Source organism: Phanerochaete carnosa (genome assembly GCF_000300595.1).
Source record: "Phanerochaete carnosa HHB-10118-sp unplaced genomic scaffold PHACAscaffold_11, whole genome shotgun sequence".
In the NCBI taxonomy this organism is placed as follows: domain Eukaryota; kingdom Fungi; phylum Basidiomycota; class Agaricomycetes; order Polyporales; family Phanerochaetaceae; genus Phanerochaete; species Phanerochaete carnosa.
Window position 1 is genome coordinate 1,620,233 of NW_006767638.1, and position 23,296 is coordinate 1,643,528.

The 23,296-nt window shown below is 52.3% G+C and overlaps 7 protein-coding genes across 7 annotated transcripts; 5 read left to right on the forward strand and 2 right to left on the reverse strand.

Moving 5' to 3' along the window:
* Window positions 1-79: 79 nt before the first annotated feature.
* On the reverse strand, window positions 80-549 carry PHACADRAFT_200739 (uncharacterized protein; the record flags this gene model as incomplete). The annotated part of the gene is made up of 2 exons (XM_007401007.1): window positions 80-218; window positions 284-549. 2 exons carry the CDS (start codon window positions 547-549, stop codon window positions 80-82), a joined length of 405 nt encoding a protein of 134 aa, XP_007401069.1.
* Window positions 550-1,155: 606 nt separating this feature from the next.
* PHACADRAFT_200740 (uncharacterized protein) lies at window positions 1,156-1,833 on the forward strand (the record flags this gene model as incomplete). The annotated part of the gene is made up of 2 exons (XM_007401008.1): window positions 1,156-1,599; window positions 1,630-1,833. The coding sequence occupies 2 exons, from the start codon at window positions 1,156-1,158 to the stop codon at window positions 1,831-1,833; spliced, it is 648 nt and encodes a 215-aa protein (XP_007401070.1).
* A 702-nt stretch (window positions 1,834-2,535) lies between these two features.
* PHACADRAFT_104316 (uncharacterized protein) lies at window positions 2,536-3,435 on the forward strand (the record flags this gene model as incomplete). Its single annotated transcript, XM_007401009.1, has 2 exons — window positions 2,536-2,916; window positions 3,007-3,435. 2 exons carry the CDS (start codon window positions 2,536-2,538, stop codon window positions 3,433-3,435), a joined length of 810 nt encoding a protein of 269 aa, XP_007401071.1.
* Window positions 3,436-12,147: 8,712 nt separating this feature from the next.
* PHACADRAFT_105140 (uncharacterized protein) lies at window positions 12,148-12,378 on the forward strand (the record flags this gene model as incomplete). Its single annotated transcript, XM_007401010.1, has 1 exon — window positions 12,148-12,378. One exon carries the CDS (start codon window positions 12,148-12,150, stop codon window positions 12,376-12,378), a length of 231 nt encoding a protein of 76 aa, XP_007401072.1.
* A 3,197-nt stretch (window positions 12,379-15,575) lies between these two features.
* PHACADRAFT_104481 (uncharacterized protein) lies at window positions 15,576-16,112 on the forward strand (the record flags this gene model as incomplete). The annotated part of the gene is made up of 4 exons (XM_007401011.1): window positions 15,576-15,721; window positions 15,775-15,851; window positions 15,908-16,003; window positions 16,066-16,112. The coding sequence occupies 4 exons, from the start codon at window positions 15,576-15,578 to the stop codon at window positions 16,110-16,112; spliced, it is 366 nt and encodes a 121-aa protein (XP_007401073.1).
* Window positions 16,113-18,763: 2,651 nt separating this feature from the next.
* PHACADRAFT_130274 (uncharacterized protein) lies at window positions 18,764-20,032 on the reverse strand. Its single transcript, XM_007401012.1, has 4 exons — window positions 19,818-20,032; window positions 19,623-19,759; window positions 19,037-19,546; window positions 18,764-18,982 (listed from the first exon to the last, which is right to left on the reverse strand). Exons 1-4 carry the CDS (start codon window positions 19,944-19,946, stop codon window positions 18,919-18,921), a joined length of 840 nt encoding a protein of 279 aa, XP_007401074.1. The 5' UTR covers window positions 19,947-20,032; the 3' UTR covers window positions 18,764-18,918.
* A 421-nt stretch (window positions 20,033-20,453) lies between these two features.
* On the forward strand, window positions 20,454-23,294 carry PHACADRAFT_213678 (uncharacterized protein). The gene is made up of 13 exons (XM_007401013.1): window positions 20,454-20,670; window positions 20,723-20,759; window positions 20,809-20,949; window positions 21,001-21,405; window positions 21,460-21,658; window positions 21,709-21,914; window positions 21,964-22,155; window positions 22,201-22,353; window positions 22,408-22,528; window positions 22,583-22,677; window positions 22,733-22,842; window positions 22,907-23,031; window positions 23,084-23,294. The coding sequence occupies exons 1-13, from the start codon at window positions 20,492-20,494 to the stop codon at window positions 23,110-23,112; spliced, it is 1,992 nt and encodes a 663-aa protein (XP_007401075.1). The 5' UTR covers window positions 20,454-20,491; the 3' UTR covers window positions 23,113-23,294.
* Window positions 23,295-23,296: the final 2 nt, after the last annotated feature.

The window sequence follows — 23,296 nt, forward strand, 5'->3', positions numbered from 1 at the left end:
GCAACTCAGGAAAATGCTGCCTGGTGGTGGTGCATCTACTCCTTGTGATCGAAAGGAAGAGCGACCTACCCATCATGATTCACATGTTCGGCAGGCCCTCGATCTCGTGCCAGACGCCCCGGGGCTCGCGCTCCTTGTTCAGGCCCCAGATCCGCGGGACCTTTGCTCCATCGTCCTCTCCAATGAGTTTGCAGATTGGCGCACTGGTGTCGTCGAACCTATTGCTCTCAGGCACGTCAGCCGGGCCCACGGGAGAAGAGTCGCTCAGGGCGGGTGTGCATACTCGGTCGCGACGATGACGATGTCCGCAGGGAGTGCTCTGCCATCCGCAAAGACGACGCCGGTCGCCGTGATCCTGGTAACCTCTGACCCGAACTCAACCTTGATCTTCCCGTCAACAATCTGTTGGCCTGCGCATATGACTGTGGCGCGCGCGTGCGCTTTTCTCGGCTCAGAGTAGGAGCAGAAGATCGCGAGAGGCAAAGAAGGACGCACCGACGTAGTGCTTGCCGCGGCACTCGGTGAATGAGTAGGCCACGCCGCTGCCATCCAGGCTGTTATTTAGCCTGTACCCGACCCTGCTGATGCCGCCAAACAGCCCTTTAGCAAGAGAAACGCGGTTCAGAGGCTTGGATTAGTTAGAATAATAGATGGCAGAAAGATACACTGTCAGAACTAGGCGATTATGTCATTGCCCTGTACGGACTAATGGAGATATCATCACATGATCCCTCTATTATCTTGTAGTAATACAATATCTGATTACTCATGCTTAGTATACATGCTTACGCTCACAGTACCATAGGTCTTATAGTGGTATCAGAGGTCCTGATTCACATGTATATATACTGGCCCTGTAGCACAGAATAAAGCAAGAGTTCAGTCGCACTTTAACAGGTTATGAGCCCCGGCCTCACGGCCACTCTACCCCCACTTTACTAGTCTCATTGCTGAAGAAGACCCCTCGGGAAACCTCGGTCCCCTTCACCCAGTTTAAATAAAGTTTATCCACGCAGTTTACGAGTAAGTCTCGTTGCGTGCTAGTGGCAGATGGAGCGCTTACGCGTTCATTCCTGCGTAAATTCTAGTGCCAAAGGATTTGCCTGCTCGTCCCCCTCACTCCGCTTCCAGCGGTACAAGCACTCCGCCGGCTACATGCCTGCCTCCGGCAATGCCAACGACCCTGATGAGACCGTCCCGTACAGTAAACGCCACGGCAAAGAACTACGCCCGCCGACTCCAGCGCTCACCCTCCCGTTCCCACCGAACTCACACGAGGATAGGCGCCTACATCGCGAACAGTTCCGCGAGCGCTACGCGACCGACAAGGCCGACTTCGAGCAGCGTCTAGCTGCACGCGAAATTCAACAGGCGCGCAAACGGATCCTCGCCGGTCCATCAAAGCCGACACTCAAGCAGCGTCTCGCTGCCATCCCACCGATGACACATACGCCAATCACCCCGAAGCCAATACTCATCGACTTCGATAAGCACACTCCCGCCGACCTCGTCCACATCTTCACACCGAAGTTCGACGGCACACTCAAACGCCTCGACGTCTTCGAGACTCTCGAGCTCAACGACCTCAACTTCGACCGAGTCCGCAATCTCCGCTGACTCATTGAGCAGCTCACGCGCATCAAGCGCTGCCTAGCGGACATCTGCAACGTCGTCAAATACGAGGAGTGGCGCAAGTGGGAATTAGGGTGTAGAGAAATAGGGGATATCTCGTCCAAAGGGCTACGCAAGAACAAAGCCCAGATTGTACAAGCGCTCAGCGCAGTTTACGTGAACGGATATTTTGACGCGGTTAGGTTTTATGAGAACAAGTAGATACTTTGTATACAACGCTATTGTAACAATCAGAAAGAAAGTTCTACTCGGAAACCTGACTACTGCGTGTTTATCCTAAGCGACAACAAGAGTCGTAGTTTAACTGGTCCCTTTGTCCAAATTCCAACTCTATCCACCTCTCGGCTAAATCGGCTTAGCTGGGATAAGTGGTTCGCTCAACAGCGTTCACAATCATATCCTCTCAGGAGACAAATATGGTACCTGAAACCGTAGAGACAAAACAGGAAACCGTCGCAGAATTCAGACAGCGACTGAATATCCTAGACGACTGCAAAACTCCATGGGAATCATTAACAACACACGAACAATACGTCGAGTTGTTATTAACCCTGCAGTACTTCAACTACGTCCAACAACCTCCGACATATAACGCGTCAGCAGAGTTAATTAACCCTGACGAAGACGTTATCCATATCTTCTTTCTCACAAGCTCCGACACATATTTGGAGTCATACGCCTGTTACCTAGACCAGGAAGATATTGCGGAAGATCTATATTATAGACCTATATACCAGCTATACGATCTTGCATTCTTGGAAGAAGATTGGGAATCACTTCGAGTGACACGAGCCAAATCATATGAGCTTGATCTCAGTGAATTCTTCTACGAAGTCGGATTAGCGCCAACAGAACGTGAAACACTCTACGCATATACTTGCCTCCTTTTCGTACACGATAACAATGTCATCTTCTTCTGACCCGACCAAGCTCGCCACACAAACCATCCCGCAATTCGACGGCACCAACTACAAAAAGTGGTCCAACACGATCCGAGCCTTCCTGCGTTACCAAGGCATCTGGTATCTAACCCAGGGATACAGTTCCACAGCAACCGTACCAGTCTTTGGTCTTGCCAGACCAATAGCTGCAACAGGCACACCCACGGCTATGGAAATTGCAGCTCAAGCTGCATGGGATGAGAAGAACGATAAGGCGCTGGGCATCATCCAGCTCTATGTTGTGCAGAATCTTCGTCATCTCGTCGATGACAAGTTCTTGGCCCTGGACGCATGGACCGTGATCAAGGCTGGCTACGAGAAACCCGGAGCTGTAGGCGCATTCGTCGCCTTCCAGAAGCTGTTCAATGCGCAGCTTTCTGACAGCTCTGCGCTCGGCCCGCAACTCGACGCGCTCACAGAGCAGTCCAACCAGGTCAACGCGGCAGGAATAGAGGTCAAACCTCAACTTCTTGCTCTGCTCATGATCAATGCTCTCCCCAAGTCGTATCAGACCATCGCTGGTACAATTCTCACAACGCAGACTGATGTTATGCTGCTCACAGCAGCGCTCATCAAGCCCAAGATCATCGAGGAGGAACAGCGCCACGTCGCGAACCGCACTCAGATTGCGCGCGTGTCGAAGGCGCCTCTTCTCGACAAGAAATGTGAGAAGTGTGGTTGCAAGAATCACACGACAGAGCAGCACTGGGACACAAAGCCGGCAAATTCTGGCTTGAGTTCCAGTAACGGCAACAATACGCAGCAGCAGCAGCAGGGTGGAGGAAAGCACAAGAAGGAAAAAGAAAAGGGCAAAGCAAAGGACAATACCGCGACAACCACGCAGACTGTAAATACCATATGATTAGTCGATATACCACTAGTAGCTAAGATTGAGGAAGAATCCATCTCTGTTTCTCTTTATGCTACGGGTGTCAAGTCTAAGTGGATGGTCGACAGCAGTTGTACAACACATGTCACACCGTACAAAACTGACTTTATTCGGTATCATAAATTCCCTAAGCCAGGTCATGCACACACGACCGGCAAAGGTCAGACTATCAAAATCAAAGGTCACAGTGAAATCGCTCTATAACATCGTCTCACAGATGGACGAATTCAGCATATCCGGTTAGAAACCGTATTATACGTACCGGAAGCGGCAGAACGGTTCTTTGCACCCAGAATGCCACTCAATAACGGACACCGTATTGAGATGGATGGCAAGAAGTTTAAATTACTCCGCGGGTCAGACCCAACATAGCGGACAGTTTCAATGGAGGGCGAATATGAAAAGTCGTCAGGTTTATATTGGCTAGAAGCTGAAGTCCTCACTAAAACCAGTGAGATTAAGCCAGGAACATTAATGTTGGTCAAATCCGATGATCCATATACCTTGTGGCACCGTCGCTTCGGACACGCCGGGAAGAAATCAGTTGTTCAACTGCCTGGCAATGTCAAAGGCGTCCCGGATAAAATCTCAGCTCCAACCAGGGATACTCCCTGTGATGGGTGCAAATTTGGGAAGTCTCATCGCGATGCTTTTCCTGCATCTGACAGTCGTGCGGATCATCCCCTCGACTTAATTCACATGGATCTTGTCGAATATCCGTCGTTATCACTCGACGGGTACAAGTTTGCCCTTACCACCTTCGACGACTATTCCTCATTTGGTTTAGTCTGGTATCTGAAACGGAAGTCTGATGCCTTCTCTGCCTTCAAGCAATTTGTCGCTTGGGCGGAAACACAGGCCGAGCGCAAGCTCAAGGCTATACGTTTGAACTATGGGGGGGAGTTTTTAGGCTATGAATTCGACGATTTCCTAGCAGAACGCAGAATAGAGCGTCAACTATCAGTGGCGCGAACACCACAACAGAACGGCAGAGCAGAACGCTGGCAACAGACCATTCAGAATAAGGCAGAAGCTATGCGACATCACGCTGGCATGACGTCTGGGTTCTGGAAGCTAGCATCAGAAACCGCAGTACATATATACAATCGACAACCTCTGCGCCGTCATCAATGGAAGCCGCCAATCACTAAATGGAACGGCACTGTTCCGGACATATTGTACTTTCGAGTATGGGGCTGCAAAGCCTATGTCCACACACATAAAGATGTGAGGGTCAATAAGCTACAGCCAAAGGCTAAAGTCATGATCTTCGTTGGGTACGAAATCGGTACAAAGGGTTACCGATTCTGAGATCCAACTGCCCAGACCATCGTTGTGTCACGCAATGTCACCTTCAATGAGTCTTCCTTTCCCAAGCGAGACGAAAGGCCTTGTGAGCCTGGAACGTCTTAAGATCCAATTCCACCTGTTCTACCCGACCTGCCGAACCCGGACCTAACCAATCCGGATGACTTCACACCTGATAATCAACCCCCAGACAACATACATCCACAACCGCAGCAAGACGAACCGCAACAAAAGGATGATGACGAATTCAATAATGATCCATCCGATCGTTATGAACAATATCGAAGCCCAACTCCAGAACCATACAATCATCCGGAGATACCATTCGCTCCCGGTCCACCTCCTGGACCACCTCCACCTCAGAGAGAACATTATCGTCCTCGTCAGAGCGGACAAGCCGGTCCATCTCGTCAGGCAGCACCACCTGCTCCTGATATTAGGCAACGATGAAATCTCGAACCACAACCTGTGCCACATCCGGTCAGGCCACAGCACAAGAATGCAGGCCAACGCCATGTTCCCGATAACAGCTATGGTGACGTCCCGCCCACAGAAGCAAGGCGTCAACAGGAACGAGATATTCAACGTGATCAACAAGAAGAACAAGAAGCACGTGAACAACGTGAAGCCTCTCCAATGGAAGTCGACAATCAACTCCGTCAGAATTTATTCTAATGGATATGTCATGCTCACCAGTCTGACCCCACTACGTACCGTGAGACAATGTCTCGCCCAGATGCGAAACAGTGGAAGATTGCGATGAAAGAGGAACTCAAGTCCCAGGAGGAGAATTCAACATGGATTCTGGTTAACAGACCGAATAACCGGAGAATTGTAAAATGCAAATGGGTTTATGTGATCAAGCCCGACGACCGTTACAAAGCACGTCTTGTGGCCAAAGGATTCACACAGATAGAAGGGATAGATTTTCAGGAAACCTTCTCTCCCGTCGCACGCTATGAAGCTATACGCTTCTTACTCGCACATGCCGCACTCGAAGATTGGGAAATTGAGGCAATGGATATAAAAACAGCCTTCCTGTATGGCGAGCTCGACGAGGAGATTTACATGGAACAACCAGAAGGATTTGTGAAGAAAGGACAAGAAAAGATGGTGTGTCAATTGAAGAAGGCAATCTATGGTTTACGCCAAGCCTCACACACCTGGAACAAGAAGCTACATACTACGCTACTCAAGAATGGATTCAAACGCACGTGCTCAGATGCTGGAGTTTATGTTTATCATCACGACAAAGTCGAAGTTTACCTCATAGTTTACATCGACGACCTTCTACCAATGGGTCCAAGTTTACCCGAGATCCAACGAGTAAAGAAAGTTCTTGCAGAGAAATTCCAAATGCGAGATCTTGGAGCTGCTAGTACATTCCTTGGAATGCGGATCACTCGTGATAGAAACAACAGGTGTCTGGAAATCGACCAACAGTTGTATACCGAAGGAATCCTATCTCGGTTCCAGATGCACAACTCAAAACCTTGTTGCACACCGCTGCCCGAAGGCATACATCTCGAGAAGGCTGCGGAAACATATACCGCTACTGACGCACTCCGCCATCACTATCAGTCTATGATTGGTAGTCTCATCTATTTGATGATTGGTTCACGACCCGACATCGCCTGGAGAGTCACATGACTCTCACAATACATGCAAAACCCTACGTCACAGCACGTGGAAGCTGCGAAGCACATCTTCCGGTATCTCCGTCATACCATCGAGTAATGTATCCAATACTCTGGCTCAAATCAGTCCGGTTTGATAGGGTATTCAGACGCAGACTGGGGCGAAAATTGGGATAACCGGCAATCAACAACCGGTTTCGTTTTCTTGATGGCTGATGGAGCAGTCACATGGGCATCTCGGATGCAGAAGACGGTGGCAAGATTCTCGACGGAAGCCGAATACATGGCACTCTCGGAGGCATGCTCTGAGCTAGCCTGGCTAACGTCACTCCAAAAAGAGTTAGGTTACTTTCCTACTGCACCACCGCCTTTGGTAGCAGACAACCAAGGAGGAATCTTTCTCGCAGTCAATCCCGCTCATGACCGAAAGCTCAAACATGTCGACATTCGATATCACTTCATACACAAATACGTAGAAGAAAAACGAGTGAATATAGTCTACGTTAGTACAGACGAAATGATCGCCAACACATTAACGAAACCACTTGGTGCAATGAAATTCGAGCGTTTCCGGTCTATGCTAGGCTTGGTCTTCAGTAGATTAGGCAATAACTAGTCGAGTGGGAGTGTCAGAACTGGGCGATTATGTCATTGCTCTGTATGGACTAATGGGGATATCATCACATGATCCCTCTATTATCTTGTAGTAATACAATATCTGATTACTCATGCTTAGTATACATGCTTACGCTCACAGTACCATAGGTCTTATAGTGGTATCAGAGGTCCTGATTCACATGTATATATACTGGCCCTGTAGCACAGAATAAAGCAAGAGTTCAGTCGCACTTTAACATACACACGTGTCGAGGTACCAAAAATACGCCATTGGGCGCTGCGTGAGGGGTTTCTTGAAGTAGAAGAGCATCGACACCCAGTAGTTGTCCACCTCTTTGAGCACCTCCTTTGTCCATATCGTCCCTGAGTACAGGCCCGTGTTAGACGGCTCACTGAAAAGCAGACAAGAGGCCCACGGGCCAAAGTGGCAAGTATGCCTTTCTTGATGGATATGAAGCATATCCAGCTATGCTGAACCATGGCCGCGTCTGTTGGATTGTCAGTAGAGGGGCACCCAAGTCTGCTATATTGCCTTCTTACTAATGCCTTTGTCTGCACAGTCGGAAGCAATATCGCGTACTACAGCAGAGATGGTAAGGTTGAGAGCTTAGAGGAAACGCTTAGGGATGTAGGATGTACCTGAAGAACAAGTGCCGATAATGACCAGCTTCTTGCCCTCGAGGCCCTTCGCTGTCTTGAACTCGCTCGAGCACACAAGTTGTCCTTGAAGATTGTCCTGTTCAAGAGGCATCCTAATGAGCAAGCGTAGACACCGTGTATGGAATAGACGCACGCACCTGTCCAGGGAAGACCGTGTTCTTGAACGAGAATCCGTGGGCGAGCACGACGTGGTCAATATCCATCGTCCGCTTAGAGCCGCCTGCGCGCCGGACGACGGCATCCCATTCATTGGCGTGTTTGTTGCAGACCGCGCTGGCGGCCTCCGAGGAGAACCAGACAGTGAGCTCCGGAACTCTAGCCAGTCTGGCAACTGCGGCGACAGTTCGTGAGCAGAATCACAGGCTTACAAGCGAGTGATGTAACTTCTTGGATGAAGAAAGGATTAGCCAAGAGAAGGGGAATCTGAATGTACAAGTCAGACAAGAGCACAAGCCACCCTAGTAATCTCGCGACCCGCGGGAGGTAGGTCAAATAACTGTACCCTGCTCGCGATGAGTGTAGATTGAAGGATACAGAGTGCAAACAAATACACGCATATGCGGTCATGAAGGTCCAAGCGTAGCGCATCCTCCGGCTGTCTCCAATATGGGCGTTCTTCTCGATGACTAGATGGTTGAACTTGTGCTGCTTTAGCCGAGCTGTGGTCTGAAGACCAGCTTAGCCTCTGCCAATGACCAGCATCTCAAAATACTTGTCTGCGTACTCGACTTCCTTCAAGCACTCAATCCAGTCCGCCCTGGCTGTTGCGAGGGTTGCAGTCTGCGCTCGCAAGCTTCGGATGGTCCTTGAGCTCATCGAGACAGGAAGACACCATGACAATGCATTGGGAGCTGTCGGAGCGGTACATTAGGCATGCAATGTACTTGCCGATGGCTACCGGGGTCCAGAACGAGAGACGCACGAGGATTCAGACAAGGTCAGTTCTTGCAAGCTGGCATACAGCGTTGATAAAGGCAACGTTGCCAGACCCACTCTCGGCGAGGTGGTCGTTAAGGAATGTCTCAACCTTGGCGCAGCCAAAGAAGGTGCAGAGATCCTGGCAGGTGAGCGCAAAGACGCTGCGCCACCACGGGTCGATGAGCGGCGATGAGGAGACGAGGCTGTGCACCCCGCGGTTGTCAGTGGTAAGACCGGCGAGCCAGTCACGGCCGATGACCCACGCGTCGGAATTCATGGGCGGCTCAAGACTGGTGAAGGCAGGAAGTGAAGGCGGGGTAGGAGCAAGAATGGAATCAGATATGGCGAGCGATGCAGTGGAGAGCCATCTCAGGCACTTGAGTCGTGTTATAAGTAGCCAGAGTCCAGTGCAAGTAGCGGAGCTGCTCTACTCTCAAACTGGGGAAGGATTGCTTCGTCCCAGACATTATGGTAGGCATGGCCGTAACGTTCCTTGCCGCCACCGAGAGTAATTACATTTCTGACCGTTTGATACTCCCCTCAGCAGCGACCTAGTGCCGCTGCACAGAACAGCTATTCATCTGACGCTTGTTCATGCCAAGGATCGGGCTGCATGGCAGGCAGCGAGGAATGTGTGCCAGAGAGTTACCCAAGTTCAGGAGAGGGAGGACGAGGACGAGGAGGGAAGGGGCAAAGAAATTCACACACTCCCAAACTTCTCACCACTTGCTCGAGAATACTAGCAAAACGCAGACTCCTCACCAGTATGTCTGTGGATGTTGAGACCAGCGTCTCAGTCCACGGGACTGATGAGTCATTGCTATTTGCTAAACTCATCCGATGCTGTAACTGGCACAAAACATTGGTAAACAACGGCATCACGCCAGCATGTGCGCGTTGGGCTCAGCAACCACGTGTGCTTTTGATGCAAATTTCCGTTAATGCTCGCAAGGTTTATTGAAAACCATCAGATGTACATCCCAAATGAGAGCGGTGCACCATGCGTGATTTAGCGCGATGAGAGAACGCGTCCCGAATAACTCATGTCTCTGCAGGCTATTGTAATAGCTCATGTCTATTAAGGCTTAGGTCTTGCAGCAAGCTGAACAAATAAGTCTGCTGCAAATTTATTCAAGATGGAGCTGTTACTAAGGGTTAGGAGATATACTTTCGCAACAGTATGACAAGCGTGCACAGAAGGCTCTGCAGCACGCCAACCTTTTCTCACATGACTCTCGCACCTCTACTGTCCGTCCCTCGCCTTTGGACTACTTCTATACAGTCCCGGGACTATCACCGAACATCTCAAGACAAAGATTAGGGCACAAATGATATAGATCGCTGATCTCACTAGTGCAAAGGGCTCGTCATCAGAGGTATGACAGGCATGGACAAGGAGATGATGCTAGCATTTGTTGCAGGAATGACAGAGGGGACATGGCATATGGAGGCAGTTGCCAACTTTGTACTGTTGTTGCATGGCTGGCCCAATCAGGTGTTAGACACTTGATATTAGCTATATTTGATCTATCTTGCTGAGCAGATAACACTTGTAAGCTTGTCACATGAATGCACTGCTGAAGTTGCCAGTTAGGCAATGGTCAAGCCAGCAGGATGTTGGTACCATTGTTGAGAACAACAGGTGCCCTGCACCAAGCCGTGAAACACTGATGTCAAGTGATGTCACGTGCCCTTCATGCAGGTATTGGTACCGAAGGTCTTGGAGATGACTTCTATCATGTCAGGGTGAGCTGGGACATTGAAAACATTGAGTTGAGGATTGCCTTCACAGAGCCAGAAACTAACTGTTCTTGGTCTTCGTGATGCTTCACCTGTTGTACACTATACGGAAATGGCAGCAAGACAGATTTCTTGCTGATATCCAGTCGACTAAACACACAATTCTTACCATGACACCCACATTAAACGGCCCATGTTGCCCCCACTGCAGGCCTACCACCAGCAAACCAGACTTGGGACACAGGAGGGTAGGGGATGCGGCCGAGAATACTCGCACTCATTTTTCTTGATTATTTTGATATTCCTGACATCCAAGTAGTGTTGCCACGGATTCGGATTCTATTCGGATAGAATCCGATCCGGCCTGACAGGTCGCCAATCTGTTCAATCCGGATGGGCACAGATTCAAGCCGGATAACTCGTTGCAGGCCACTCGGAGAATGCCGACTCAGGCACCATCCATCAATTCTAAGTCGACGCGGTCACGCAAGACTGCATGAGAACGCATCGCGTTCATGGTAAGTGTTTCTCGTGTTTCGATTCATTGCCTGTAGCTGTATTTGCCCCCTTTCACCTCCGTTATTTCCTGAGGTTGTTGCTAGAGTAACATGACAGATCAATATATTTATTTGAAAGAATCACACAAGACCTGATTACTGTACGAGCTACTGCCCAGAGACCAGAGCAGCTGGTATGTGTCTTTCAACTTGAAACAACAAGCGACTCAAGCCACACTTTACAGGTCAATAATCTGGCTCCCGAGTGTGAAGTACACAGTGCACTCTGCGCGTTTTTCTCTCTCTGGTGCTCAGCTATAATACATCAGGTGCAGCTGTGTCAAACAAGCCCACTGGTTCTCATTCTCAGCCTCAAACCCATGCTATGAGCCAGGCCCAGCAACGAGAAGACCCCATTAGTCGTCCCCACCTGCCTGTGACTCTCTACTGGCACCACTCAGCCTATCCGCACCTACTTCAACCTGCTGGTCCACATCTTCACAGTCAGCCCTCTCCTTCTGTTTTAGCTGCACTGACACCTCAGAGCCCCAGGCTGGCTGTCTCAGTGTCAGCCCAGTCGCCTTCACAGCCAGTACAAGCACCGAAGCAGAAACGCGGACGCAGTGAGGGCACAGCACCGCTGTCAAATCAATGCATCAATCGGCCAGCTGCACAAATATCTGAGCATCACACAGAAAAGCAAAGCATATGCTGTTGCAATGGATGAGCACCATATTTTTCTTAATGGAAAATTCGTCGTACCAAGCCTTTTTTTCAGTTGTACACCCTGGTTTCAAATTTACCTGGATAGACAAGCACTGGACAGCCAAGGAGGCTGCAGATGCCCAGTGCTGGCTTTGAGAAGCAGTGCGTAGATCTCCTCGTTGTACATATACGCTAAACTTACTCCTGGGTGTATTACTTATAAATGCTTGACAGCTTTGTTCTTCACAGTTCAATCTTCTCCCCAGTGGCCCGTCTCCACCATCATCTCAGAGTTTCACAGCTCACTCACAGGCTCACAGTGTAGGCTGCATTCGCGAATTGCTCCGAGAACTCTCTGATGAGTCTGTAAGCACCTCAGCTACAGCTCAAAAGAGCAGTGTACAGTCCGAGGCAGCCATCATCGAGCCAGATGTCAACGATAGTCACATTTTGGGGACAGATTATGCTCCCGCCATTGAGGAAGAGGCAACTCGGTATGAGAAGGGAGGTGCTCTCCCTGACACTGAAACAGGGCTGGGCTTTGATATCTGTCACACCTGGCAGGTACGTCACTGCAGTGCATTATCTTACTGTCGCTTACTATGTTACAGGCCAATCAATATCGCTTTCCTCTGATCTATCACATCACACTGGATATCCTGCCTGTGCAAGCTTCTGCTGTCCCGTGCGAGCACGTCTTCTCATCGAGCAAGGAGATGGATACTCTCCAAAGGATTAATTTGTCCCCCGAAGTGATGGAAAGGCTTCAAATTCTGAAGCATTTGTATCTGCGGCAGTGTGGTGAGAGGCGGCAGGCTGGCTTCCGAGGGTGATCTGGCACCAGCAGTCTCAGTAGAACAAATTGATAGAATAGTTGCAGAAGGCCATGTGAACGAACTAGAGAAGCTATTAATGAGACTGAATCCTAATAATTTACTAATACACCTGCTACGCTGTCCCCACTTGAGCCTCGCCAGTCTCCGTCTGCTCAGTGAGTACAGTTGCCTACCATATATAGTGTCTTTGTCAGCTTTCCCACAACCTGCCAAATTATCTGGCGGCCAACTCATCATTATCTGCCACGTGCAGATAATGCTGGATTTTGGACTGGTCCAACTCGTGGCTCATCTGCAGCAACACTACATCCAAGGCTTACTTTCATGGTCCAATGATGGTGGCGTGCATTGTTTACATGTGTTATGTGCCAGTCCCCCGTGGGCAGTATGGCGTCCTCATGTTTACACAATTACTATGACTCATCATAAAAAGTGCTCGCTTCAGCATCCGGCGAGACCCAGCAGCCTTGTTGCCCACGGATGATGGTGAGGAGTCTGAGCAAAACGTGAATCTTAAGATTCGGAGTCAGAAACTGTCAATCTGCAGCACTAGTGCACGTGTAAAACATATGCGTAATATGAGGGTAAATAGACGTACAAGTGCCCATGTATGGTTGCCGAGCAGGCTCAGGTCAAATCCCCAAAACCCAAGTCCGGATCACAAAGCTGATGGCCAACCGTGTAATGAGCGCCCCCAGCACCTTTTCACACACAGACATCAGTCTGGGTTATGTATGGCATTTTTAGGTCTTTTAGATGTTATGAAAGCATGTAATGTGCTGTATCTGTATACTCTGAGGTCAATAAGAGTAGTAGCGGGCGGAGGACCATTATCTAACCCAGGCTTATCAAATCGGTGATCAAGCGCCCTAAGCTTCGATTATCTTATCTAGAACCTAACCCTAAGTCAGCAGCACAAGGACTGCGCTGGCTGTGTCTATCACCTTAAAATATAGCGAGTATTGGTACAGTAACATGACTTGTTCTCACTAGGTAATATTGATCATAGCCAAATTAGCAGCTGATAATATACATACATTTATTAAAATAGCTACACAGGAGGGCAAGGTCAAGCACGCCTGCAACGACTCCGACGGCAAGGGTGCTCCGGGCCCCGGCCAAGCCCCGACACGCTGCTTCCATACGGAAAATGGGCGCCTAATGCCGCCATCGCTGTTCACCCCACCGCCTGGCCTGCCAATGATAATTGACATGCTTCATTCAACTTCTAACCTTGGACACATGCAATATTAATCGATTATTTGTGCTGAAAACGCTCGAAATGTTCAGAGTAAGAGGCGCCAGTGCACTCGCAGGTTGGTGGTGTACGGTGGTTATCCGAGCGCTGATGGTATCAGATTTGGGCAAGGATTTGGGTTTCTGACTTGGGTTTTGGGAATTTGACCTGAGCCTGCTCGGCAACCGTACCATGGCCAGTGTGTCGTCGAACACTTAACGTTTGCGAGATGGCCGAGATGATTGGCCATCGGGGCAGGGGTGCCAAACCTAATCTAGAAAGGAGGCCGATCTTCCCGATCCCCTTCCATTGATCACGTAATATAATTCATTTGTCATTCGGCGAAGGACCAAGAAAATGTTACTTGGACAACTGCTTGCACATACATTTTGCGTTTGCTCGAAGAAGGATTTGGGAATCTGGCCGTGGTCAGCGCCAAAATTTAATCATCGTCGGCCATTAACGCATAAGCCTCATCACCTTTGCTCAGTATTTGTACATTTTCGTTGCACCACATCCTTAGCCCTTGGATGTCACACCGATCTCATCTCCATTTGGACGCACGCAGACCAGACGAGCTAACTCAGAAGGGGCGGCTCCGGACTATGCTCAATTAATTGACTTTCGCTGATGGCCAGCTTGGTCAACTTCCGTGAAGCTCTGTACGGTAGTCATGAAATCCGGTTCTACTCGCACCTGTTGCTTGCGCTCTGAGTCCACGAAGGTTCGATCGCGGCGCATCGGATTTGCAGTGGCTGCTGCTTACATCTCGATGTTACGGGGGGACGGCATTTGCCGGTTCGGAGAGCTCGGCCAACAGAGCCAAACACCGGTGCAAATACCGGGGCAATCATGCCCGAAGCGACGAGCTTAGCTGCTACCGCATAAAGGCTCTGCCATCACATCGTGGATAGCACAAGCCGTAACATGCTCTGAGTGCTTTCGGCGAATCATTCACCGACGATCCGTATATTCTCGCGACGGGCTGCTCGTTCCGCAGCTCTTTTTGCCGTGGTATTCTTTCTCTCAGCTTAAACGGAGGAGAAGCAATTTTTTTTTGTCTTTGTACGGCAGGTGGACCTCCTTGCTGTGCCTTAAGTTGCGCACCCTGCACATGACATTGTGATATACTCAAGTGCACAAGTCCTCCGCAGCTGAGTCTGAGCTACTCGCCGCCAGACAGTCCCTACCCGTGGCTCGTCCGTCGTGTGGCCCATTTGGCTGTACTTTGACCTGCAAAGACGACTCTGAACGTCTGCTCTACCGGCCACCGCCGTCTTTCCGCCGCTGTGTCCGCCTTGAACCAGTGCGTCCTTCGCGAAATGTTGGTGAGACAAATGCCCGTTTATGCACTGTGCTCGGGCTTAACTCTGTCCGACTCTGATCGCGTACAGACAGCTGTGCCAGCCAACGATGATCATTGGGTCCGCGAACTGCATTTGACCTGAGCATCGTGTGGTGTCCAGTCCCTCCGAATCTGGCCCGTTGCGCTCCCCGCTAGTGCGTGTTACGCAACGCTGCGTACCGTCTCTCCTGTTGATACTCGCTGAGTCCCAGAGGATTCTCGCAACATTGGGCATGGCTTGCAGTTTTCTTCAATTTGTCTGTTCACCTTGCCTTGTAGTATGCAATGGGCCGACAACACAACGCCGCCCTCGGTATGCACGGCTCGGGCAAAGGGTGGGCACCCAAGACTTCTCTTCACGTACAATGATTTTGCCACGATGGTCGGCGGTGTTCCAGGCTTCGCTATACGTCTCCAGCAAGGTATGGCATCGCTTATGCTTGAGCTGCTTTTTGTGTTGCTAAATCCGTTATGAGGGCTCGGGAGTCGGCGCGAGTCTGCTTCTCCGCAACTGCAACGGCCTCGCAAGCCCGCAACCTGCAATGTATAAATACGAGTCTGACTGGTCCAGAATGTCTCCAGTCCAGAATTCACTTCTGCACATCGACGAGCATGTTCTCCAAGACCACCCTCTTCGCCGCTCTCCTTGCCACCGCTGTCAGCGTGGTCGCTCGTCCCCAGGACGTCTGGGACCCCACGATCACCTCGCCCACCGCAGGTGTTCGTTGGCTCCCCGGGGATACCCACAATATCACTTGGTATGGCGCAACTATGACAGACGTAATCCCGGGACTGAATAGAGCGCATACAGGGACACCTCCAACGCTCCTGCCGACATCAGCGAGGGCTCTCAGGTCGTCCTGGCCAAGGGCGGGGTCCTAGACTCAGGTGCGTACATGACTGTTCTGCGGCGCCGCTGTGGCTCCTGACGGGGCGCTCTTCAGCCAATCCTCTGGCCCAGGGCTTCGATCTTCGCGCTGGCTTTGTCCCCGTCACCATCCCCGTGGACACCATCGCCGGCGATGACTACGCGATCGTCCGTGAGTACTTTCGTTTTAATGTTATAGTTTCGTCAGCGTTACTGAGCGCTGGAATGTGGCAGTCTTCGGCGACTCTGGGAACCTCAGCCCCACGTTCACCATTCTCTGAGTCCTCCCGGGTGTGCTCCAGCTCTGAAAACTCTGACAATACCTGGTTCCTCTCTAAGGGGACTAATGTTTGTCGATCTGTGCTTAAATACTGAGCCCAATACGATCTTGTTGTCTCTGCGATGGTTGAACAATTTAAACTGCTGCTCTCAAAGCAACGGCGGGCATTTACGGCTAAACTAGGATTGACGTTCTTCCGCGCCAGTCAGGTTCGGGCTCGGGCGCAGGCTCAACAGACCGTGCAGTGACATTCGACGTAGCTGACTCCAGTCGTTCATTGTGGTGCACTCACATCAGCACACTACATTGCAACGACCACGGCAAAGGGAAGACACTCATTAGTCCGCGCATTCGCGCGCCTCAGTTCGCTTGCCCTCTCTAACGGCGGGCGCGGATGCCGGCGCAGGCCCTTGAGCAAAATCCAGCCCTCGTCGAACCTGGAGAACGACTGGCGCGCGTCGACGTCGTCCACGGCGAGCGACGCCTCGGCATGGCACGGTCGCATAGCCAGCACGCGTTTTACCAGTGCTCTGAGTGCCGCCGCCGCCGCCGCCGCCTCGCCGGGAGCTCCCCTCAGTGGCAGGCTGCTCGTGCTCTGGGACAGGCGGTTATGGGACATGCCCCTCTACGGGCTGTGTCGGTGCGACTCGGACTTCGGACTGGACCTCGATAGGGGGGTTCAGCGGGAGGCTCGATGAGCGGGTCCTCCGCGGCTGCTATACCCGCAGCCGTTCTCCCGCGTCGAGTCTTCGGGTGCACCGCGTTGGCGCTGGTAGAAGCCAACGCTCGCCGCTTCTTTGCGCGCGCCTTTCATTCGGTGCAGGAACTGGCAGAATCAGGGGGAGGAGTCGGCGGGGGCTTCAGCTCGCAGACCTCGTAGCTGAAGAGCGAGTCGATGGACAACTCGTTGAGTGTGAAACGACGCTCTTTGCGGATTCGATCTGGATCAACGAGGTGGTAGAGCATAGGCAGCGAGGGCTCTAAGTCGCCGACGCCGGCTGTTCAGGCTGGGTTGACAGGTCAGGTTGTCCGGCAAAGGGCGCAGGCGGGCTTTTGTTCATGAAGCGATCCAACTCAGGGAGAGCGCGCTCCGCAGAGTTCTTCATCCGACGAGCAACCCTGAAGTACGCTGTCTGGAGCTTGTTATAAAGCATAGAGTTATTAAGGACAAGGAGAACATCATCCTGAAATATCTTCCTGTTAGCCTCTGAGACGAGCGCGGTGGCGGTGCATCACTGCTTGCCTTGAACTCCTGGAGGTCGAGATACTGATGTTCAGTCAGCTTCTTGTCAATGACACTTTAGGACATGAGGCGCTTGATGACGTCATAGGCGTCTGCTTTCGAGACTGAACTGAGGAAATACTCGTGATTAGCTGAGGAACGACTTGCATCCTAATGTTCTGGAACACTCTGCATAACCGGGTGGACGGGATAGAGGGTATTGCGCAGGACCTGCTGAATATAGTTCGCTTGTCTCAACTTCTGTACTCCCTCGAGTAGCGTCCGCAGCCGCTCGAGGTCGCCACGAAGACCCTTGAGCAGCTGAACAGGCAACAGGTCGGCCCTGTTCATGCTTACACACCGGCAAGCCACGTACCGTGAGATTAAACGCTTTGTCTTCATCGCTCTGGTTCCCCCCACCCACCGAGGCCGTCCACGGCTCCAGGCGGGGTCGCTTGAGCAGCGGCGCCCCGTACGCTTCAGGCTCCAGTACTTGCACACGAGAACGACAAACTCGCGCTTCTGGCGGATGCCGATCCGCCCTACGTACTGTATGATGCGGTTGACGATGACCTTGGGCACAAGTGGCGGGCCGGGCTTGTACGTCTTCGCGCATACGCAGGTGGTCCTGGAAGACTGGCTCGCGTCTTTGTCGTCAAGCGCATCATTGTTTGTTTGTTTTTTGCTCAAAATTAAGGGCTGCGAGATCTAGACGAGCCTCCGCCTGCTCTCTCTGCGGGTACTCGATTTTGGCACACGAAGATGCTGAGACGCTGACGCACTTGCTTCTCGCAGTATGCTGCGAGATTTGGCGCCTCAGAACCTTGGGACGCCTTTATCAGCATGTCTTTGCGCGCGCGTGTGGCGTGGAAAGCAGAGAAATCGAAGGGGAATCTACACTGGCCAGCTTCCACCTCTGATTCGAAATCCGATCGACACCATTAACTGGCTCCATGAAGACATTGTTCACCACACGGGTTTCCGGCATCCAGATCGCGCAGAGATGTACCCATTCGCCACGCACGGTTTGCTTGAACACGCCGCCTTCGTTCGAGCACAAGATACATAATTACACCAACATAGCTCGGAGGGGAATCTAGCGAGGAGCGACGGTCCGCACCATTTTACCAGTTTATTTTTGCGCAAATACACAACCCTCAGATGAATCAACCGTCGCTATATTAACCTTGTATCTATCGTACCCCTATGGCTACAGAGCGGTGAAGCCCATGGCACAGACATTGTATTGCCTCAGTGAACACATCGTGTGTCTGGTTCTCGACATACAATGAGTCACGCTGTTGTGCGGCTCCTTGTCGTCTCGACCTGTTTCCCCAAGTGGGCGCGGATCGCGACGACTCGGCAATTTGTCAAGTATCCGCAGCTGTGCGGAGCGCACATTTAACTGCCAGCCAGCTCACGCAGAAGCTGAGGCAATTCCTGCTGACGGTAGTTGACTGGATTCGTGATAGCATGTACATGCCTGCTGAAATGGATTCGTTCGTTATGCTTCGGGTATTAGCTATGACTACTAGCTGGCGGAGGGGTGCTGGCGCATCTATTGGGAACCGTTGCCTGACTCTATCTATGTCATAGCACGAACTACTGTCTCGAAGGTCGCGAATGTCACCATGTTTACCGGTATCGCACTATTCCAAGGACGATGAGGACATACATCTTCATCCGAAGACAAGAGAACGCACCGTATGAGCGTCGGCTGCAAGCCGCGGAAAAACACGGCGAGGCCTTCCTGCCTGTATGAGTTCACGATGGTCGAGAAAACGGTGCGGTAAGGGTGATCCCGAGCAGGTGCAACCGTGGACTGCACTCGTGTCTTGATGACGTCGAACGGGAACGTGACGAGCCAGCTCACAACACCTGCGAGTCCGCCCGCCAGGAGCAGCGCCCAGTATGAATGAGGCTCTTTCGAGACGACGCCTTCCGAGCCTGGCTTCCGCGGGTCGGCCTCGAGGATATGTGTCCGCGCCGACAGGTGCGAGCACAGCATCAGCGTGCCCTCGTACACGCCGAAGTACGCGCCGAAGCCCGTCTCGCGAATCGCGGTCGGCACGAGTCCACGAAAGAGCCCGCGGACGCCGCTCGTGCGATATATTGCGAGCGCAACGTCCTTGGCTGTCGGTGCGACGCCGGACTTGGGAACAATCATCGTTTGCTGCTGGATCTTGATGAGTTCGGTAGGGGAGGTCACAATGCTACACGTTGATTGGCAAGGGACAGGAAAGGACTTGCGATTAGAAGTAGCGTAAAGAGGAACGGTGCTGCACATACCTAGCAAGGAGTCCACAGCCCATGCCAGCAAGCGTAACTTGTGTTAGAGTGGGCTTAACGTCGGGTTTATCGAGCTGCAGCTTGAGCAGGAAGCGGTACGACGCAAATACTACACCATTCAAAGGTGCCATGGTAAGCTGCAAAAATCGAACTATAATCAGTGGTTACATAAAGCAAGCTATCGTTTGAACGCACTAATGGTGAAGTTATACCTCGAAACAACCCCCGTACCCGCTCTTCGCGCACAATAGTCGTAAACGCATGGAGGGCAGAATGGTACCGCGAGGCTATCTTCGGACTCTGTAATCGCACCTTGACTAGCATCGTTGTGAGCCCTAGGGAGATTAGTTGGCGGCCGTCGACTGACCCGTGTCGAGAGGAAAGCCTACGAATAATGCAGCAATCCCTGCGAGCAGACGTAAACTATGTAAACGAGATAATGACAGCACAAGTGAAAGTATTTACCAGCTACAGAACCAGCAAACAGGTCTATACGAGGGTCGAGTTGAGCTGCAAGGCAATACAATGAGTATGGTATAGGACGCGAAGCGTTGCTCGCGTAGCATTACTGCACCTCTGCAATGATCATCTCCTGAAGACATATGGTTTAACGTAAGCCCTGAAAGAAAAGTAATCTGGCAGGTCTAAGTTTGCAGGTCGTTACGGGGTAAGTCTGGGGACAGTCCGTGAGGCAGAAATCAGTGGTAATGTACTGAGCTCAAGTTCGGAACTCGGGTCGGAAACGCGGGGTAAACGGGAATTGATCGTGGGAACTCGAGGAGATAAGCACTGCGCTTATTGTGGGAACACTACGTAACTTGGTGTCATCGCCCCAGTCTCTGAAACGTTTACACTCTACTACCACCTGAATGTCCCTCCAAGTCAACCTATCGAGCAGAGATATACTGCAGGCGTACCAGGATGTCTTGAACTCAAGAGGGATTGATTGGGCGTTGTTCGCATACGAGAAAGGGTCGAATGACCTGAAAGTGCAAGCCACGGGAAGCGGAGGGCTCGAAGAGCTTGAGGAGGAGTTCTCGGATGCTCGGTGCGTGTTCGTTCCCCTTCAAACATTGCGCGGCGCCCAATCCTGCACATAGATTGCAATATGCGTTTGCACGAGTAAAAGATCCCAACGTAAGCTGTCGCTGCCGACCTTGTGACGCGTCGCTGAGTCGTCCTGCAGAGCGAGCTGTCCAAGTTCGTTCAGATCAACTGGTGCGGCGATGGTGTACCACAGGCACGCAAAGGTCTCTTCTACAGCCACTCGACTGCCGTTGCCAACTTCCTGCGCGGTACACACGTCGTTATCAGCGCACGCAATGAGGTGCGTACTAACGTCTGCTGTGCATTCACGTTACCAATTGCAGCGCTTCAGGCCGACGTGTCCCCTGCACTAATCATGTCGAAAGTCGAAGCTGCATCTGGAGCCAGGTACTCGGCCCACAGGGAGGCCCCTCGCAGAGTCGAGGCGATCGCGCCTGTTGGCACCAACTACATTCCAGTCGGCCGTCCCGATATCGATGCGATGCGTCGTTCCGGCGCACCAGCCTCTGTCCCCGCACCACCTGTAGCGGCTCGCCCGCTGCCTCCGCCTAGTGCGCCAAGGTCGATAGCTATAGCATCGTCATCTGCACCCGGCTTAGGCAGGGTACCGGTCGCTGGCGGTGGCAGGGTTCCTGCGCCAGACGACGCTTGGGATGCACCCGCCGTCAACAAACCTCCACCGCCTCCTGCTGCTAGCAGACCTCCGGTCGTGACTATGAGTAGGCCCACGCCTTCGGTATGTCATCATTTCTACTATCCATGTACGAAGTATCGACTAAGTGATGGTAAGCCCGCTGTTGCCGCTACGCCACCTCCACCCCCGCCCTCTGCGAATGCGCCAACGAAACCCGCAGAGGATGATCGTATTGGTCCAGTCGGCACCGCCTACACCCCGATTAAGCTGCAGCCGAAGAAACTCGTCAATCCTTTCGCTGCGAGGGAAGCGCAGACGACCACCGAGGCCGCACAGCCGAAAACCAGTTTTTCAGGTGACTATCACGCTTTGAAACATACATGTTCTATGCTGATATCTTCGAAGGTGCGGGCAAGAAGCTGACCTGGAGCGAACGCCAGGCTCTCGCGAAGAAGCAGGCTGAAGAAGAAGAGACACATAGCAGGGCTGCGTCATACCAGGCTCCTGCTGTTACGACCCCAACTCGCTCATTCGGCGGTGTACCTCCCCCGCCTCCACCTCCGGCCGCTGCCCCGGAACCTGAAGAGGAAGAGGAAGAGCCGTATCCTCCGGTGCGTGCTTTAGCTTATACATACTACGTATCTTGACCTTCGCCTGCAGCCGCCTCCGCCGCCGCCTCCGCCTATGGCTACTCGCCCAAGTGCGCCTACCGTCGAGGTGACTGTGCCTCCGCCTCCGCCTCCGCCCCCGCCTCCGCCCCCAGCAGCGGTGCCTGAGCCTGAACCGGAACCGGAAGAAGAAGAAGCAGCACCCCCTCCCCTCCCCCACCGCCGCCGCCGCCGCCGCCCGTATGTACACTGTTACCGTCTAAGAGACCCAAACTGACCCTGGTTCTAGCCCCCGCCAGCTCCCTCTGCTTTCCATGCACCGCAGCCTGAGCCTGAGCTGGAGCCGGAGCCTGAGCACGAACCTGAGCACGGGCATGCCCCAGCCACTGCAGGGCCTGTGCACGGCAAAGGCGTATGTGCTATCGTGCAGTTCGAATATGAGGTATGACAGTTCTCTGGGCTGTGTACAAGAGAAGGCTGACGAGGATATTTACAGGCCCAGGAGGATAACGAGATGGCGCTCACCGAAGGCGAGCTCATCGAGCAGATCGAGCAGCTTGACGAAGGTTGGTGGCAGGGTGTCGGGCAGGGTGGTGCGAAAAGCGGCCTCTTCCCCGGTGAGCCTTCTTTCTTCTTTACAAGATGTGCGGCATGCTGACCCACGCAACCAGCGAACTACGTGGAGATCGTAGAGAGCGCCGAGGCCCCCGAAGAGCCACCTCACTCGCCCTCGCCGCCGCCTCCGCCGCCGCCACCCCCACCGCCAGTAAGTGTCTACGGTTCGTGCAATCGAACCGCCCTTAACCTGATTGTTTGCGCAGCCCCCAGCGGCCGAGCCCGTCGCACCTGCTCCGCCGCCGCCACCACCTCCCCCTCCTCCTCCAGCGGCTGCTCATGCAGACGAAGGCACTGTGGCTATCGCCTTGTACGAGTGCGTAATCTCCGGTCGGCGAGTTCGCTCACGATATGGTAACTGACGAGACCATGCGGTGCAGCTACGAGGCCGCAGAGGACAACGAGCTATCGTTCCGGGAGGGCGATAAGATCATCGAGATTGAAGCTGTCTCGGACGATTGGTGGCAAGGCAAAGATGCCCATGGCAACGCAGGCTTGTTCCCTGGTGCGTACGGTGTATGTCGTGTATTAATGCTAATGCTCATCGCGCTTTGCAGCGAACTACGTCGAGGTTCAGGGCGAGTGAACGCGCGCGGAAGAACGCTTGTATTAAGGGGCAGTGGATAATACGAAAGGCGGAATAGGGAAGTAGAATTGAAACGAATGAGTGATGTGTAGAGTAAGGTATCGTATCTTTTGAAATATTGAATCGTAGAGTCGACCATCGTCCTTTGGGAGCTGTGAGTGCTGAAAACGACGAGGTTGCACGA

Excerpts from the sequence above, each read along its gene's own strand:
- PHACADRAFT_130274 (XM_007401012.1), bottom strand. The coding sequence starts at position 19,946 with ATGCTAGTCAAGGTGCGATTACAGAGTCCGAAGATAGCCTCGCGGTAC. Across the intron at positions 19,547-19,622 it reads GGCTGTGGACTCCTTGCTAG|CATTGTGACCTCCCCTACCG; the intron begins GTATGTGCAGCA and ends ATCAACGTGTAG. Across the intron at positions 18,983-19,036 it reads TTGCAGCCGACGCTCATACG|TGCGATACCGGTAAACATGG; the intron begins GTGCGTTCTCTT and ends TCCTTGGAATAG.
- PHACADRAFT_213678 (XM_007401013.1), top strand. The coding sequence starts at position 20,492 with ATGTCCCTCCAAGTCAACCTATCGAGCAGAGATATACTGCAGGCGTAC. Across the intron at positions 21,406-21,459 it reads TGAGTAGGCCCACGCCTTCG|CCCGCTGTTGCCGCTACGCC; the intron begins GTATGTCATCAT and ends AGTGATGGTAAG. Across the intron at positions 22,354-22,407 it reads TCGTGCAGTTCGAATATGAG|GCCCAGGAGGATAACGAGAT; the intron begins GTATGACAGTTC and ends GGATATTTACAG.